The sequence below is a fragment of the Dunckerocampus dactyliophorus genome, chromosome 8, assembly GCF_027744805.1.
Source record: "Dunckerocampus dactyliophorus isolate RoL2022-P2 chromosome 8, RoL_Ddac_1.1, whole genome shotgun sequence".
In the NCBI taxonomy this organism is placed as follows: Eukaryota; Metazoa; Chordata; class Actinopteri; order Syngnathiformes; family Syngnathidae; genus Dunckerocampus; species Dunckerocampus dactyliophorus.
In genome coordinates, this window is record NC_072826.1 from 26,688,343 (window position 1) to 26,705,183 (window position 16,841).

Here is a 16,841-nt window from a genome sequence, read left to right on the forward strand (position 1 = left end):
ATACTACTGGAAGGGGCGTCCCTGCTGACCGCATGAAGCCACTGGTCGGCCTTCTTGCTTCACCCAGAAAAGCACACACACATACACATACATGTATCTTCATTCACTACACTTATTATGGTTCGGTATAAAAATTAACACGAATTAACAAAAATTCAATTGAAACACAATAAATTTACTAGACCCAAATCTCAAAATTTCCCTCCAGTTGAAGTTTTTTCCTACCTCTATGGTGTGAAATTACAATGCATAACAACTCAATTTCAGTGTTCACAAGGTATTTGTTATGATAAGGATCTACGTAGTATCAAAGCTAAATGCTAGCATACCTTTAGAAGATGATCAGGAAAGTCAAATATTGTTGGAACTGTATTTTGTCGTAATCTAACAGTCTGGCCGGTCCTGTCGAAGTTCTCCTCGGTGAAATGACTTGAACAGAGTTGCGATCTGGCTGCAGGAATCCACCTGTCTCTCCGCATATTTACTACCCATGGCTTTAGAAGTTGAGCATTACAGTGTGGAAATCTAAAGGAGAATAAGGGCTCATTTACAACTACTTAGATGAAAAGATGCTTACAGACTTAAAGTAACTATTTTGTTTTAACTATTTTTATTATTTATAAGCATTTACCTACCTGTGAAATGTAAATCCCTTCTCGCAATTTCCACGAGTATCACGATTTGTGCAATTAATAGCAGCACAAGACGGCATCTCGAACTCCTCTTAGTTCTGAGGCTTTCTTGTTTGGGTGAAACAACATGGCGACTTCTATACTTCCGGTGGCTTCAAGCCTCCAATGCGCAGCAAGCGATCGGGGCCATTCCAGTTATAGAGTTCAGTGGTCCTTAAACGTACCAGTGTGACAAGCGGTGCGTTGTTATGCACTCACTGATGGGACTTTCGCGAGCGAGTCGAATCTTTTGGACGGCTCTTTTAAGTTAATGAGAACCCATTCGCTGATGCACGGTAGACACAAACGAACACAATAATTACTTTCCTCGGTAACTAACTACATGTATGAAGGAGTATCAATTAATTTTTTTGGGAAAGTGCCTTGTAACTAAAACTAATGACCTTTAGTAATTTGTATGATATATTTGAGGTATGCTCTGGCATGACAACGCGCGCTCCTCTCATGCATCAGTGATGATGAGTGCGGTGTGGAAAAAACGACAGGGTTGCGCCAAGGAGCGTTTTGTGCGTGGACAAAAGAGGAAGAGGTCAGGCGAGAAAAGTTGAAGGTCATCTTTTATTGCAGCATAAAAGACGAGACAGACCACGCGAGGACAGCGTGAAGACGCGTCCACATGGGAATGCAGAGATATAGAATATACAAATATGAAAAAATAAAGTCAATCAAGGAAAACCCCACCACAGACGTCATGATTTGCTTTCTCAACTTCAACAAACTGCTTTTCGTTTCTTTTTTTTTATTTTAAAGACATTTCCGACAGTCTCAGCAAAAAACATTTTTACAAGTGCTCTTATTTCGTCTTACATCACATCGACACGCGCTGGTCACTTCATTAGGTACACGACGTCATGAGAGCCCATGCGACGTCACAATGTTGACGACTGTGCTAAACGACACCTTCCAATCGTGAATCAGATGTGGAGCGTGCAGGTGTACCTAATGAAGTGGCCAGCTGCTGGACAGAGACAACATGGAGTCTTTTGTTTGTGTCAGCTGCAGGTCACATGACTCGGGGACTGGAGGAGGCGGGATGGAAGGCGTTCTCCACGCCAATAGAGATTGCCCTCTTTTAAATCTGATGCACTTTTGAAGAAAGGTGTTGGAGAGATGCGTGAAAGGTGGCGCCAACCAGCACCCCGGTGGCTTTTTAAATTTTTTTTTTATCAAGGAGCATTCCTGACGGTTTGATGAGGGATGAAGGTGAGGCATGAGCGTGGTGATGATGGAGCGTTACCAAAGCGATGTTTACAGGAATTAATAACAAGATGTGAACAAACACTAAAGCTCATTCTACTTCACTTTCTTGCTACTTTTCATCACGTCGCACCCAAATTACTCACATCTAGGGAGGGTAGGGTCGCTAAAGAGGCGGAGCTAAACAGCATTATGTTGATTGGTTGACAGAGAATAAGAAGACAAAAAACCCAAGATGTCCTCCATTGTTGTCTTTTAGTGATTGTTGGATTGATTGGCGCCTTAGGAGGATGTCATCCAGCTATGATTCATCCTGTTATGAGGATGTCACCTTGCTATGATATTACCACACTATCATGCCATCGTGCTATGATATCATCACACCATGACGTCACCCTGTTATGTCACCACGCTATGATATCATGCTGTATCGCCATACTATGATGTCACCGTGCTATGATATTATCATGCTATGTCACCATATTACGATATCACCACGCTATGCCGTCATACTATGTCATCATGCTATGATATCAACGTTATATCACCACCCTGACGGCATGTCACCATGTTATCCTCACACTATATCGCCACACTATGATGTCATCATGTCATGATATCACCACGCTATGATGTCACCATGCTATGATACCACAACACTATGATATCACATGTGATATTGCATTATGACAGTGGTGATATCATAGCAGGACATCATAGTGTGGTGATATTACATGGTGACATCATAGCGTGGTGACAGTGATATCATGCTGTCACCATGCTATATTATCACACTGTGATAGAGCCACACTATGATGTCACCATGCTATGATATCACCACGCTATGAAATCACATGGTATGATATCACATGTGATATTGCATTTTGGTGTGGTGATATAGCATGGTGATAGAATGTGGTGATATCATAGCGCAGTGATCGTGTTATCATGCTGTCACTACATCATGACATCATGTCATCTGTGCTATATCATCGCGCTGTGATATATCCACACTATGTCACCATGCTATGATATCACAACGCTATGATGCCACCATTCTATGATATCACCACACTGTGATGTCACCATGCTATGATATCACAATACTATGATATCACATGTGATATTGCATTATGACATTGTGTGGTGATATCAGTGAGGTGATATAGCATGGTGATATCATAGCGTGGTGGCATCATAGTGATATGCTGTCGATATGATATCACCACGCTATGATGTCACTATACTATGATATCAGCACACTTTGATGTCTCGATGCTATGATATCGCAACACTATGATATCACATGCGGTATTGCATTATGACATAGTGTGTCGATATAGCATGGTGATATGTGGTGATAACATGCTGTCATGCTAAAATATCACCACATTATGACATCACTATGCTATATCATCGCGCTGTGATATATCCACACTATGATATCACCATGCTGATCCACACTCACACTATATGCTATGATGTCAACCGCGCTATGATGCCACCATGCTGATATCACCACACTATGATACCATCATGCTGTTAAGTCACCATGCTATGATATCAACCCGCTACGATATCACTGTCATTACGCAAACCATACCGGAAACGCAATCGGTTCTACACATGTGCAGAACGCGTCTACAACCGGTCGGCCTATTTTTTGTTGTTTACATTTAAATATCACTGCATTTTATGTGTTGTTTTATTGTATTTATTCATGTATATTTTACGGAACGGGATATGACGTTTATGTCTGCGGAGCAGCCGCGCATGCGCTACGTGCATTGCGTAAGTTTTTACGTAGCTCAGTCTTGGTGAATAAAGACGATAGAAACATCTGCATGCTAACCAAGTCATAAGAGTCACTAATAAAATATCCCCACATTTTATATTGTATATATGAAGTATGGTTATTGACCATTTATGTTGAAACATTTCAAAATACTAAAAACTACCACAGCACGCGACGGCGCAGAAGCGCTGTTGTAAAAATTTGCAAAAGGAGGAAGTGACGGAGGCCTCGCGCATGGGCAGAACCGGTCGTGTTCCCAGTACGGATTGCTTAATGACAGTCACCACGCTGTATCAGCACACTATATCCCCAAGCTATAATGTCATCACGCTATGTCACCATGCTGATATCACCACACTATGATGACATCACACTATGATATCACACACAAAGCTGAACCGTTTTCCTGTTGCAAGAAGAGGAGGAAGTCGTCACATGTAGTGACGTTTTCATGTCAAACTTCAAGCTGACACGCTGCTCGACCAATCAACATCCTTGAGGAGATATGGAGGAGGGGGCTTGCGGTGCGGCTTCAAAGCGACAACAAGCTCATAAACCATGTTGGAGCAGTTTTATCACAACCCTTCAACGAGTACTAGTTCAATAGGTACTTTACTCGTCTGCTTCTTGATGCTGCTGGGTCATGTGACACACGTCGCCTTGCTTTCCAAACGCTTTCTTTCAAGTCTGTCACATGACACTCTACGCTGCTCGTCCTCTCCCCCCCACCATCCTCATGTTAGCGAACACACAAGCTGATTGACGTGAAAGCGCAACAAGCTCGTCGCTATTCATGGGTACGTGTGTCCTCTCAGCTTCTCCAAGCAATCTGGGCGACTTTGCATCTCCCAAATATTTCAACTAAAAGGGAGGAGGAAAAAAAAGAAGACGACGATGATGATGATGATGAACTCCACCAACAAGTTTGTTGCTCATTTCAGCTTGACAAGATGGAGCCGCTTGAAGAGGCACTGAGAAGCAAAGAGTGACTTTGTGCTTTGACCGACGACAACCAAAACGCCCGACAGTGAAATAAGGCCTTGGACTGATGAACGCGCCGTGATGCAACTTCCTATTTGGTAAATGTTTGGCAAAGCAAAAGAAAAGTCCAATAATAATAAATTATATGGAGCCACAAAGTGTGACAAGGCAACAGCTAAGAAAAAAAGTGACCTGTCGGGACGACGACACAAACACACACACACACACACACACACACACACAAAGTGGTTGACATTCACAAAAACAACGTTGTGCAAAAATGATGTTTTCATGTATGAAAACAAACCCAAAACAAAGTGACCCTGTTATGCTAACCAGCAACTTTTTACAGTACTTCCTGGTAGGACATACATGCGCGCGCACACGCACACACACACACGCACACACACACACACACGCATCAAGTTTTCCTCAGCCAATGGAGACACAAGCAGAAGGCCCAAAAGGAACCAACGTAAAAAAGCAATATACAGCACCACATGAAGAATGTTGACACAAAAGGAGAGGACACACTTCACTAGTCGCATTATTCCCTTCGACCACACACACACACACACACACACAGGCACACACACGTGTTGATCTGACAGTTCACTGTCCGTGTTTGCTGCTGCGTGGTGTCAAATTGAAACGCTGCCCCCTGCAGGCCACACTCAGCTCTCCGTCTCTCAAAGTGACTTTGTGTCCTCTTGGTGATGAAGTGGAAGTAAAAAGTCAAACAAAGGCCAAGATTGTTCGCCGCTTTTTCTCGTGCCGCTTCCTGCTGGGCGGAGTCACGTGACCGCCCGAGCAGGAAGTGGGTTTCAGTCAACGGCCGCCGGAGGGCGCTGAGTGTGAAGAATTAGGAGCATTGCGCAGAAAAAGAAGAGAGAAGAAGACCATGAGCTTGTCTTTGACTGACAGTCTTCTTGTGATTGGAGATGGTGGGCGGGGTCTTAGTGTATAAACGTGACATTATCAATAATAATAATAATAATAATAATAAAAGGACTGACGGACACGACATAAACTGTACACTCTTCTTGTCTTCTACTCTTCCTCAGCGTGCTGATGGCAGTCTGCTTGAAGGGGCTCAGTAAGCCCCGCCCCTCCGCTCTCAGGCGGGGGTGGCTCCTCCTCTTTGATTGTACTTTCACTCTGGTTGGTCGGCTGCTCCTCCTCCACCGCCTCCTCTGCCGCTTCCTCCTCCTCCTCCTCTTCCTGGGGCTCTGCTTCCTCCCGGCCTCTCTTGCGCCTCCTCTTGGGGCTTCCCGGGGTGACGTCTGCGGCACCGGGCGGCATGGCAGGAAGCGCCACGATGCCCCCATGGGGCAGGAACATGTGGGGATACAGGAGGCCGTGGGACATGCCAGGGATGAGGAAGGGGTTGAAGCTAAGATGGCCGCCGGGACGCCCCCTGCTGGTGGAGGTGATGACCGCAGCCGCCGTCTCGGCTTCCCCCGCTTTGTCGTCATGGCGACACTTCTTCTCGCCGCTCTCAGCCGGTGTTGCCGACGTGGGGCCACCCGCCTCGGACGTGACGACCGCACTTGTGGTGGTGACCTTTGTGGCCAACGGCGAAGAGGACGAGGATGAGGAGGAGGGGCTGGCGTGGAGGGAAGGGGGCGTGTGCGCCATCATGGCACCAACGCCAAACAAGGCCCCGTGGGGGGGCGGGATGCCGTGCAGCATCATGGGTAACATACTCAAGCCGTTCTTGGCATCGTCCGCCGACGCTCCGCCCCCTCCTGCCGGGACCGCCGTGGGAAAAACGTGAGGGAATCCGGCCGCCATGATTCCAGAGATGGGAATTCCGGGAATGCCGCCGCGGAGGTTCTGCATGGCCACCATCGAGTCCATGCTGCCGATTAAACCTCCATTCATGAAGAGCGGGGGCCCGAGGCCGGAGGGGGCCGAGTCAGACAAGAGGGGCTTGGGCATCTCGCTGCGAGGGCGGCGTCCACGCCGTCGGGAGGCGGGGTCTTTGTTGACAGGTTCTGTTAGGATCCGAGAGAACTTTCCCTCTGGAAGGAAACCCTGGAGGTGGAGATGACGTGCAGCTTAATAACCCTGCATGATGCCACCTTGGCAGAAACATCTTCTGTACTCACAGAATGTTTGACCACGTCTGCCCAGTCTGGAGCCACAAAGTACTCCGAGTTGGCGTCCAACCACCTGGACAGCTCCTTGATGGCTGGAGCCATGGCGCCCCCCAGCTGTCAGACAGCAATGTCGCGTAAGCGGGACTCACACTGGGACACTCGTACCGTGCCTGGGCAAATTTCACACCTAAAGGCTGGCACCTTTGGCATACTGAAGAAACACTTCCCCTCTTTGGAAGGGGTAGGTCACATGACACGTCTTTATTACGCACACCAATGAAAATGCGCTCGCACGAGTCAAACATGCCAGACTTGAGGTGTGAAGTGGGCCCAGGAACGGTGCGCCCAAAGACGTGACAACAACAAGCAAGCGTACCCTGCGTCCAGTGCCGCGGTGCACAACGGGAACACGCTCGTCCCCCGTCAAGGTGTTGATGTCCAGCTTGGTGGGGTCTTTGCAGCGATGCCTCCTCTGCTTGGGACGCTCCACCAGGCCGTGCAAAACCCCTGCTCCCACCTGGAGGACCAAAGACGAACTCTTTGATAGACTTGTCTGTGTTTATTCACAAAGTGCAAAAAAGTACAAACTCACGTGAGCAAAAGGAAGATCCAAGCTGTATCCTGGTTTCTGTCTCAGCCACTCCATCAAACCTTTGCCAGCCGCCTCCCGCTCCATGGCCATCTCTGGCTGGGGGGGCGTCTGTGTCGGGGTGGGCGTGGACGAAGAGGACGGCGTAGGGGTCGCGGCGGGGCGCTCCGAGGATGAGGGGGAGGGGGAGGAGGTGGTGGAGGAGACGGAGGAGTGGCTGACCACCTCCACGCGGCCCTGTAGATGGGCAGATGTAGAGATAGATATATATATATGTAGATAGATAGATACAGGTATATGTGTACAGGTGCAGCTCAATACATTTGAAAAGTTTATTTACTTCACAAGTTCCATTTGAAAAGTAACACTTATATTCTATAGATTCATTAGACACAGCACAGAGTGAAATATTTCAATGTTTTTCTCAACTTCCGTTTGTTCTTTAATATATAGTTTATGTAGTATATATATAATTATATATATAATTTTAATATATTTCTTTATGTTATAGTTTTTATTTGTTGTTTTGATGTTTCAATGCCTGATTTGTTCATTATTAATCAAAAATGTAACTTTAAAATTAAACGAATGAATAAAAAAGTACAATTTTGTATCATGTATGTATTCAGATATACAATATAGATAGGTTCTTTTACATTTTTAATTTAAATATATTTTTACTTTGTTTTTTTATTAATTGTTTTGATTTTTGTGTTTGATTGTTAGAATGATTTCATTTTAATTATTTTTTAAATAAGTTATTATATAATTATTAATTTGGGGGGTACTTGGCTTAAGGTCAAATGTCTGAAAGGGTACGCCACTGTAAAAAGTTTGGGAGCCACTGGTATAGACAGATACTGTAGCTATCAGAAATGTTAGGTTCATTGGCGACTCGAAATTGTCCATAGGTATGAATGTGAGTGTGAATGGTTGTTTGCCTATATGTGCCCTGCGATTGGCTGCGACCAGTCCAGGGTGTACCCCGCCTGTCGGCCAAAGTCAGCTGGGATAGGCTCCAGCATACCCCCGCGACCCTAATGAGGATAAGCAACATAGAAAATGGATGGATGGATATATACACATATATACAGTATACATATACATATACTGTACATATACATATACATACAATATATACAGTATACAAACACATACATACACACACACACACACACACACACACACACACACACACACACACACACACATATAGTATATATTATACTCTATGTGTACATAGAGTACACCCTGTAGATAGATAGTAGATGGATAGACAGTAGATACTGTATCTGGAATGACCTGTGTGGAGTCTGGGAGGTGAAGTCTAGCCTTGGTGAATTCGGAATAAAGCGCCTCCACGTTTCTTCTTCTCCCCCTCCTCCTCCTCAGGGAATCGTCTCCTCTCAGGCTGCCGTTGACTATTTGTCCCGTCACGGGATGGATGAGGCCTGCCTGCAGGATGCCCGCCATGTCAATTCCCGCCTGGCCCGCTAGGGGGGCCGTGATGGGGGGCGGCGGCGGAGGCAGCTTGTGAGCGCCGCGCTGGCCTATTCCGGGTGCGGCTGCACCTTCAGCCGACCCGGCGCTCATGTCTCCCGGTGACTTGCTGAGGTCCATGGCGGCTTCCTGCCAACCGTTGATCAACATGGCGCGGTGAGAGCCCCCCGGGGGCCTCCCTGGAGAAGGAGCGCCACTCGATGTTGTCGTCTTGCCGGTTAAAACCTTAGCGGCGGCGGCGGCCGCAGCTTCATAGTCAAAAGACCTCCGACCTCCGGCTCGTTTGATCTCTGGGAGGAAGGGAGGGGCCACAAGTCTCTCCTGCAAGAGAGGGAGGGAGGTGAGGCGCCAAGCTCCGCGCCCACTGCCCCGCGGCACGTACTGTGAGGGTGGACAAGGTGGGTGAGGGGTGGACAGCAATGATGCTTTTGTTAAAACAAACACATGACAACACAGCCTCACCTTGACTTCTACTTCCTTGTAAGAGCATGAAAGCTTCTACAAACATCTACTCATCTAGCATTGACGCACATGATCTTTCATCAAAATCAACGGGGTTCTTGCTCTGTTCAAGGTCAAATCAGGCACTTTTCAAGTCCTTTAAAATCACAGTTTACAGCGGCTGCAAGCTGAAGATGGCGGGCCGACACACACGTGAGCCATGACATGAGAGAACAGAGATAAATGATAAACTCACATGACGCCACTGTCCTCACCTTGGGGAGTCTTGTCAGAGGAGGGGGGATGGGGAAGGCCAGCCCCGGGCTGGCCTGCTGTATCCTGGCCTGGCCCGGCACGGTGGTGAGGAAGCCTGAGCGCTGCAAGTGTTGTTGGGCTAGGTTGCTGGCGGCCAAAGAGGCGGGTGAGTCGTACTGGTCGCTGGAGGAAGGCCACTTCCCCTTCAGGATGGCGTGGCAGATGCTGTCCAGGCGGTTGATGATCACACGGTCCTACAGGGAGATGAGAAGGTGATGCTCAGACCAGCTAACGTTTAAGCAGTGTAGCTAACAAGGTGGACATGGTACCTTGGGCCACTCGGAGTAGGAGTAAAGTGCTTTCTCCTGTAGGAGCTGAGCGATGGTGGGCTCCCTGCTATCATGGAGGCTGTCTGGGAGCTCACACATGGAAAAAGGAGCGGCGAACCTGGGACTTCCTGCTAAGTCTTCCACCACCGCCACTGGAAGATGACATGACACGATCATTATCAGCGATGATGACTAACTTAGCATCACTTCCATCTCCTTTCCTACCTGGGGAGGAGGACCTCTCCTCCTTCACCTGGCCTTTCACCTCCAGCGTCTCGGAAGCCAGCCCGTCCACCTGCTCCAGCTTCGGCGTCTGCACCGTGCTGTCGGCCTCCAAAAACTCCTGCTCGCTCTGAGCTTTGCCGGTAGCACTGAACTCCAACCCCTCTGACTTGTCCTCAAGTTTGACCTGGGAGTTGTCCAGCTTGGTGTCGGTCATCAGCAGGAGAGCTTCTTGCTTCATGTCAGAGTTCTCTGTCTTGATAGGAAAGGACTCCAGTGTTTCTGCTTTGAGGGTGGGATCCAAGCTTTCAGCTTTAGTCACCACATCTTCAGACTGGACAGAACTCATGTGAGAGAAGATGTCTTCATCTTCTGTCTTGGTCTCCTCCAACTTGACTGGGAGCTGCTGGTCTTTCTCCTCGTGGCTGGTATCTGACAGAGCAGATGATTTGCTAGCAGCAGGCAGACCCGCATCATTGTCACTTTGGTCCACAGGTAGGTTCGCATCTTCATCATTACCATCCTGATCCTCTTCCGCCTTGACTCCAGCATCCATCTCATGTGGTTTGACCCCAGTATCATCCATAAGTGAATACTGACCCATGTGACCCTGAGGGATCCTGTCCACTTGATCTGCAGGATCTCTTTCCTCCACCGGACCATGCTCTCTGGAGCCTTCTGACATTCCTTCATCTTGCAGAAACTCTCCAGGGTCATCCGCCATCAGGGCTACAGGGTCGATAGAGTTTGCCATGGTTTCCTCCTCAGTGGTTTGATACAACATTAAGGTGTCCACCTCCTCCATAGGACACATCAGACGACCTTCCTGTTCCAGCTTGCCAAGATAAGGCAGCACGTCATCCTCTTTAGCCCCGCCCTGCTCAAAGTTCTGCTGGAGGTTTTGGCACAGTTGGTTTGGGACCTGGATTCCATCCTCCTGTTCTCTCAAAGCAGGTTCTGGTTCTGCCACGTCCATCTCTGGCAGCTCAGTCGGCAGACGCACAGATCCCAAACTTTGGTCCACACCTAAAAAAATGTAACGTGACACATTTTTAACATATGACAAAAACTTTGTCTTTATCTGTTCTTTATACAATTTTTATCTTAGTTGTACGACTGTACTTATCATTTCGCCTTATTGTTTTTATTCAGTTCACTTTTTTTTATTCAATTTGTAAGGTATTGTTTATCATTTATCCTTCACTTCTCGATTACTGCACAATGTTTCTGTGAGTTAATCATTCTTTATTAATGAATAATCTATCCACAAACTTTACTATTACACATTTATATGTTAAACACACGAAGTGAACAAATTAGCAGTACAGTATTCCCTCATTTATAGCTGTTTATTGGTTCTAGACCCGATTGTGATAAGTGAATTTCCACCAAGTAGGATTCCTTATCTATAAATTAAATATTTTGTTAGAGCATAGAAAACCTGTTTACCACCTTGTAAATACGGTTTGTAACATTATTAGAGCTCTCTAGACATGAAATAACACCCCTATAGTCACATTTGCAGTCCTTTTGCCCATTATAGTAGACATAAGAGAAAATAAGACATATAACACATAATATAGACTGACACAAGTTAGCACTGGGAGAGTTTCTTGGTGTTCCTTTTTTACTTCCGGTTTCTGTACGCTACTTCCTGCGGAGGTTATTGTCTCATCAATGTAACATTACTGACACCTATTGACCAGTGTATAATACTACATATCTTTACAAGGTCTCTGAATGTGTTTTCTGAATGCCTTACATTTGTATTTTATTCCTTTTATATTTTTATGCTTGAAAAATGCTTAATTTAGGCCAAAAATATGTAAAATGTGCTTAAATATGTTTTGAAGAATAATAGGCCGTATTCAACCATAAAACAGCATAATTAATTAATTAATACATTTTTGAAAAACCGTGATAGCGTGAAGGCTTCCTGTTATTGCTGAGACATGAAATGGGGTAGGATAAATAAGCAGTTTCATTTATTGTGTGATTAATTCATTCATTCATTATCATCCCACAAGGCCCACAAGAGTTTATTTCTGAACTAGAAATCTTGGCACGTTTTAATCTCTTGTGACACCCCTATTTTTGTCTTAAATGTCTTATTTTCTCTTATGTCTACTATATTGGCTAATAAGAGTGTAAACATGACTATAGGGGTGTTATGCGATGTCTGGAGGGCTCTAATAATGTTAAAAAAAAACATATTTAGAACATTGTAAACAAATTTTCTATGTTCTAAATGCCAAAATATTAAATTTATTATGATCACTTAGCTATCCAACCTAGGGTGAATGAGATATGCTTTTTTTGCAGAATTTTTTTTTTAACCAAAATTCTGTAAATGTGTGTAAATATGCAGGCTTCCACTGTACTTCAGTGTGACTTTGTTAAGTATGTTCCAAAGAAACCTGCAAAAATGCTGTCATATGTAACAACACAACACACATACAATAAACAATATGTTTCCAAAAAAGCGTCTGCTCCTGTGAAATAAATGTTCGTGTTTTAGACAAACGGCAGTAATGTTGTAGTACCGCTTCCCAAGCAATCATAAACAATGATACCTTGAGCCGGGTCACATTCCTCCTCTTCTAGAATTTGCTCTTTTTCTTGGACGTCTTCTTCGTCCTTGCTGTCAAACTTGAAGGCTCTCTCTGGACCGTTCTCCTCCACAGACGTCTCACCGTGAGGCTCATGCCCACTGATGTCCGGTGGAGAGAGCGGGGGAGGGGGGATGTAGGCTGGGAGGGGGCTCGTCGCCAGATCGTTCTGATCCGCTCCAGGTTCTTCACTCACTCCGATGTCCTAGTAGAGTGTGAAAAGAAGACAAGCTCAGGTTTGAAGTAATGCACACTGACCGTCATGGCGCACAAACCTTGAAGAGCATGTAGCTGGACGACTCCACAGAATCTGCAGCTGAGGGGTGAGATGGTGAGGATGAGGGGGGGAGGCCCAGACACTCCTCAAGAGTCCCACCGTTGTCCCCTCCCTCATCTGCCCGCGGAGGCTCCTCGTCCTCCTCCTCCAGGAAACCTGTCTCCAGGGAGGAGGGTCCCAGGATGGGGTCAGATTCGTTGAACATATGGTGAGCCGGGCTGGAGTGATCCGTCCCATCCCAGGGAGCCTGCATTCATTTGGTCACATTTAATAGCCCGCCATTTAAAGATAGTGACAAACACATGCATCAGTACCTGCAACTGATCCAGCTCCACTGACGGAGCCAACAGCCCCGTTTCCTCGGATGAGCCCTGCTCGCCAACCAGCACATCGCTCCTCAGTTTGGAGTGGAGGTCTGCCCCTCCAACACCGTAGGAGTTGAGCATGCTTTGACCGCCTGTGGCCGAATTGAAGGGGAAACCGTTGAGGGCGTCTTTGGAAGCTTTCCCTCCGTGCAAAGCATCCGCAGCCATGGTGTCATGCTGCAGCGATCCCAGATCCAGGCTCTCATCCAAAGGAGGACAATCAAGGAAATCTCCACGAGAACCTGAAACTATTCCCAGGCCCGGCGAAGCTGCCTCGTGGGCGTCAAGTGGCGGTGGAGGAGGGTGGAGGTGAGAGGAAGAGGATGAAGAGGAGGAGGAGGAGGAAGGAGCTGACGGAGGCACAGGGTGATGCTGGTGGGGATATTCAGGAGGCTGGGGGGAGTGGCGACCAATTGTGGAATCATAGAGGCAGCAGTGAGGGGGTGGTAGCTGCTGAGATGACGAGATGGCGGAATGGTGGTGATGACTTTGAGGGAGCAGATGGGAGGGGTGGCCCCTCACGTAGTTCCTGTGCGCCTCCAGGAAGCTCAATTGGGGGTCGTTGAGGATGTAGAAGTCCGTGCGGCTCAAGCCGTGGCGCGCCGCTCCGATGAGTAGGTCCCGGTCGTGTTTGCCGGATTCCCACCAAACCGGAAGGTAGAGGGACGGACGACACAGCTGGAGGCGGGCCGACAGTAACGGATGGCGGAGAACCTGCGGGCAGAGAGCACGCCTTCAGTGCAATTCCGTGTCGTGTGAAAGATGCGCGGGTCCGCGAGTTCTATCACCTGCTCTCGGATCTTGCGAAGCAGCTCAATGCGGTATAAAGTCCGAGCTGCTCTTTCTTCTGTCAGCGGCTCCACCAGCACGGACGGATCCACCAACCCTGAAGGAACAGGACACATTGTGTGTGCGTGTGTTGGGGGGGGGGGGGGGTCACATTTATGTTTTTTTGGGGGGGTTTTTGCAAGATGTCAAATATTATATATATCTCTATAATTTTTTCTGCCAATCTTGATATCAGCGTGTGAGTGAGACCTCAACAAACTGCGTCGCTCCACATAGACTCAGTATGTCTTTGCTGTGGAATTATTACCGAGTTTGGTCTTTGGATTGTAAATATGCAATTTGCAACAAAACCGCTGGTTATGCGAGGTGGGAGTAGACCTCTGGTATTACACCTCCGAAAGAATTACTTGGAGTCACATGCAGCAATATGCAGCGTAATAATGAGGAGAAACAACCATTGGTACTGAAAAAAAACTACCCATTGGGATATTCTGTTTCTTTCAGTGGGGTAAACGGGCTTCCATACTAAAAATAGAATTAAACAAGAGAACCTTTAAAAAAAAACTGCAAATATGTAAAAATCAGTACTAATTTTACAAGAATAAAGTCAAAATATTAAAATAAAAAGTCATAATTTTACAAAAATAATATTATAAAATTATGAGAAAAAAATAATTTTAGTAGCAAAAAGTTGAAATATTAAAGAAAGATATATTTTGTTGTAATTTTATGATAAAGAAACGGATAAAAGAATGAAGTCAACACATTAGAATAAAGTCATAATTGTAAGAAAAACATTTATACAACTACATTTGAAACATCGAGGGAAAGGCTTCTTGAGACGTCATCTGTACTTCTGTGAAGAAGCGAAACGTCCGACACCTTCTTCACAGAAGTACAGATGACGTCTCAAGAAGCCTTTCCCTCGATGGACAACTCCTGTACGACTGAGAGCCTACACAGATACATTTGAAACAGTTGGAAAAAATTTTAAAAAGCAGAAATGGAAAAAAAGGGAAAGAAAGGGAAAAAAGTTGGATTCTAACGAGAAAAGAAGTCACAGTTTTGCAAGAATAAACTCATAATATTAAGAGGAAAAATAATTTTAGTAGCATAGGGTTGAAATATTAAAGAAAAAATGTAATTTTTCTAAAGACGTAACAATATGAAAAACATAAGCAAAATTTGTTTGGGGAAAAAGTTCTAATGTTATGAAAATAAAGTCAAAATATGGGAATAGAGTCATAATATTATGAGAAGAAAATTTACAATGGTTATTTGAGAAGAAAGTTAACATTTATAGAATGGGAAAAATGGGGGGGAAAGGAGTGAAGTTGATACTACTAATAGTAGGCTTTTGCACCTAAATCACAAAGCTGAGTTTCTTAGTATATCCACATGTGTTGCTTTACACAAAGTGGCAAAGTTGCATCCTTTCATTTTTCACTATGTGGGCCTCCCTGGAAAAACATTTGGACACTCCTGCTACCTGGATATCGGTAAGAAAGCCAATGTGAAGCATCTCCTAATTTTTTTATTTTGTAGAAACAGTTTCAATATGTGATATATTTTTCTCACTACACCCTTTTGTTGCATTTTTCCCATTTTTGCTGCTTTTTTTTGTTTGATTTTATCGCTACAATGTGCAGTGGGCCAAGAAACAAACACTTCAAACACCCCTGCTTTTATAGCAACCCAGCTTTTTTGTTTGTGATGTAAGAAATGTCCAACACAATCTCATGATTTTAAACCTTACTGAACAAGAGACTATGAACTTATTGACTTACTGGTGTGCTTGCGTCTTATGATACACGCAGGTGATAAAAAACATTCATGATGTTTTCCGGGCTCCATGTAAGCCAGCAATGTATAAATGTCATTACTGCCGCCATGAAAAAAGCAGCCCCCTTCCCGGCAATGAAAGGCACGTATGGACCCTTGTACCACCAAGGCACCCACAAATGTGAGTTTTGTTTGGATGCCAGCACCTACACCTGGCAGCATCTTACTGCAACAGTTCAAAGCAACCACACTGTCCTATGTTCCAAAACCATGGCAGATCCCACCTTCCTCTTTCCTGGGGGGCAGCTTGCATGCCGTCCTGCACATGTTGACAAAGGAGTTGAAGTATCTCTCCAAACTCTCGTCCGTCTTCCTCTCCAGTCGGGCCAGAACTCTGAACTGGGACCAGTCAAAGACTTTCCTCTCGGGGTCGTACACCACTCCAAACGACGACACCGTGCGGTAGAAGTCCATCTGCTCTCGACGAGTCCACCTGAGACACACAGCAGACGTATGGATGAAAGCCAGCCATTGTTTTCTGGGGAATGTTACAAAACTACATAACGTAGGACAGGGGTGTCAAAACCTTTTCCAGCAAGGCTCACATCGTGAAAAATGAAAGGATGAAACTTTGCCACTTTGATATTTTGTAAAGCAACACATGTACTGTAGATATACTACAAAACTCAGCTTATAGGTGAAAAAGCCTATTATTAGTATCAACTTCACTCTTTGCTCTTTTTTACCTCAATTTCTCATTTTTGCTGCAATTTTTTCAACTTTCTTCATAAATAATATTCATAAATATTATTTTCGTAATATTATGACATAATTCCCATATAATTTTAATTTTTTCCAAAAATGAAAACTTCATATTGTTTCGTTTGTTTCTCATATTATGACTTCAAAACAAAAA

The 16,841-nt window shown here is 45.4% G+C and overlaps 1 protein-coding gene across 4 annotated transcripts in view; it reads right to left on the bottom strand.

The window, feature by feature from the left end:
- Positions 1–1,232: 1,232 nt before the first annotated feature.
- Positions 1,233–16,841, bottom strand: part of chd6 (chromodomain helicase DNA binding protein 6) — a 53,678-nt gene continuing 38,069 nt past the window's right edge. For 3 of the 4 annotated variants that reach the window (XM_054783921.1, XM_054783922.1, XM_054783923.1), the window contains 13 exons: positions 16,210–16,418; positions 14,143–14,240; positions 13,304–14,068; positions 12,988–13,236; positions 12,677–12,917; positions 10,107–11,129; positions 9,882–10,033; positions 9,573–9,806; positions 8,659–9,237; positions 7,360–7,593; positions 7,144–7,284; positions 6,777–6,881; positions 1,233–6,702 (listed from right to left, as the gene is read on the bottom strand). In XM_054783921.1, the coding sequence (XP_054639896.1) occupies positions 5,716–6,702; positions 6,777–6,881; positions 7,144–7,284; positions 7,360–7,593; positions 8,659–9,237; positions 9,573–9,806; positions 9,882–10,033; positions 10,107–11,129; positions 12,677–12,917; positions 12,988–13,236; positions 13,304–14,068; positions 14,143–14,240; positions 16,210–16,418 (5,017 nt within the window). In that variant the 3' untranslated portion in view covers positions 1,233–5,715. The remainder of the gene's footprint in view (positions 6,703–6,776; positions 6,882–7,143; positions 7,285–7,359; positions 7,594–8,658; positions 9,238–9,572; positions 9,807–9,881; positions 10,034–10,106; positions 11,130–12,676; positions 12,918–12,987; positions 13,237–13,303; positions 14,069–14,142; positions 14,241–16,209; positions 16,419–16,841) is intronic. The other variant, XM_054783924.1, reaches the window with a different exon arrangement.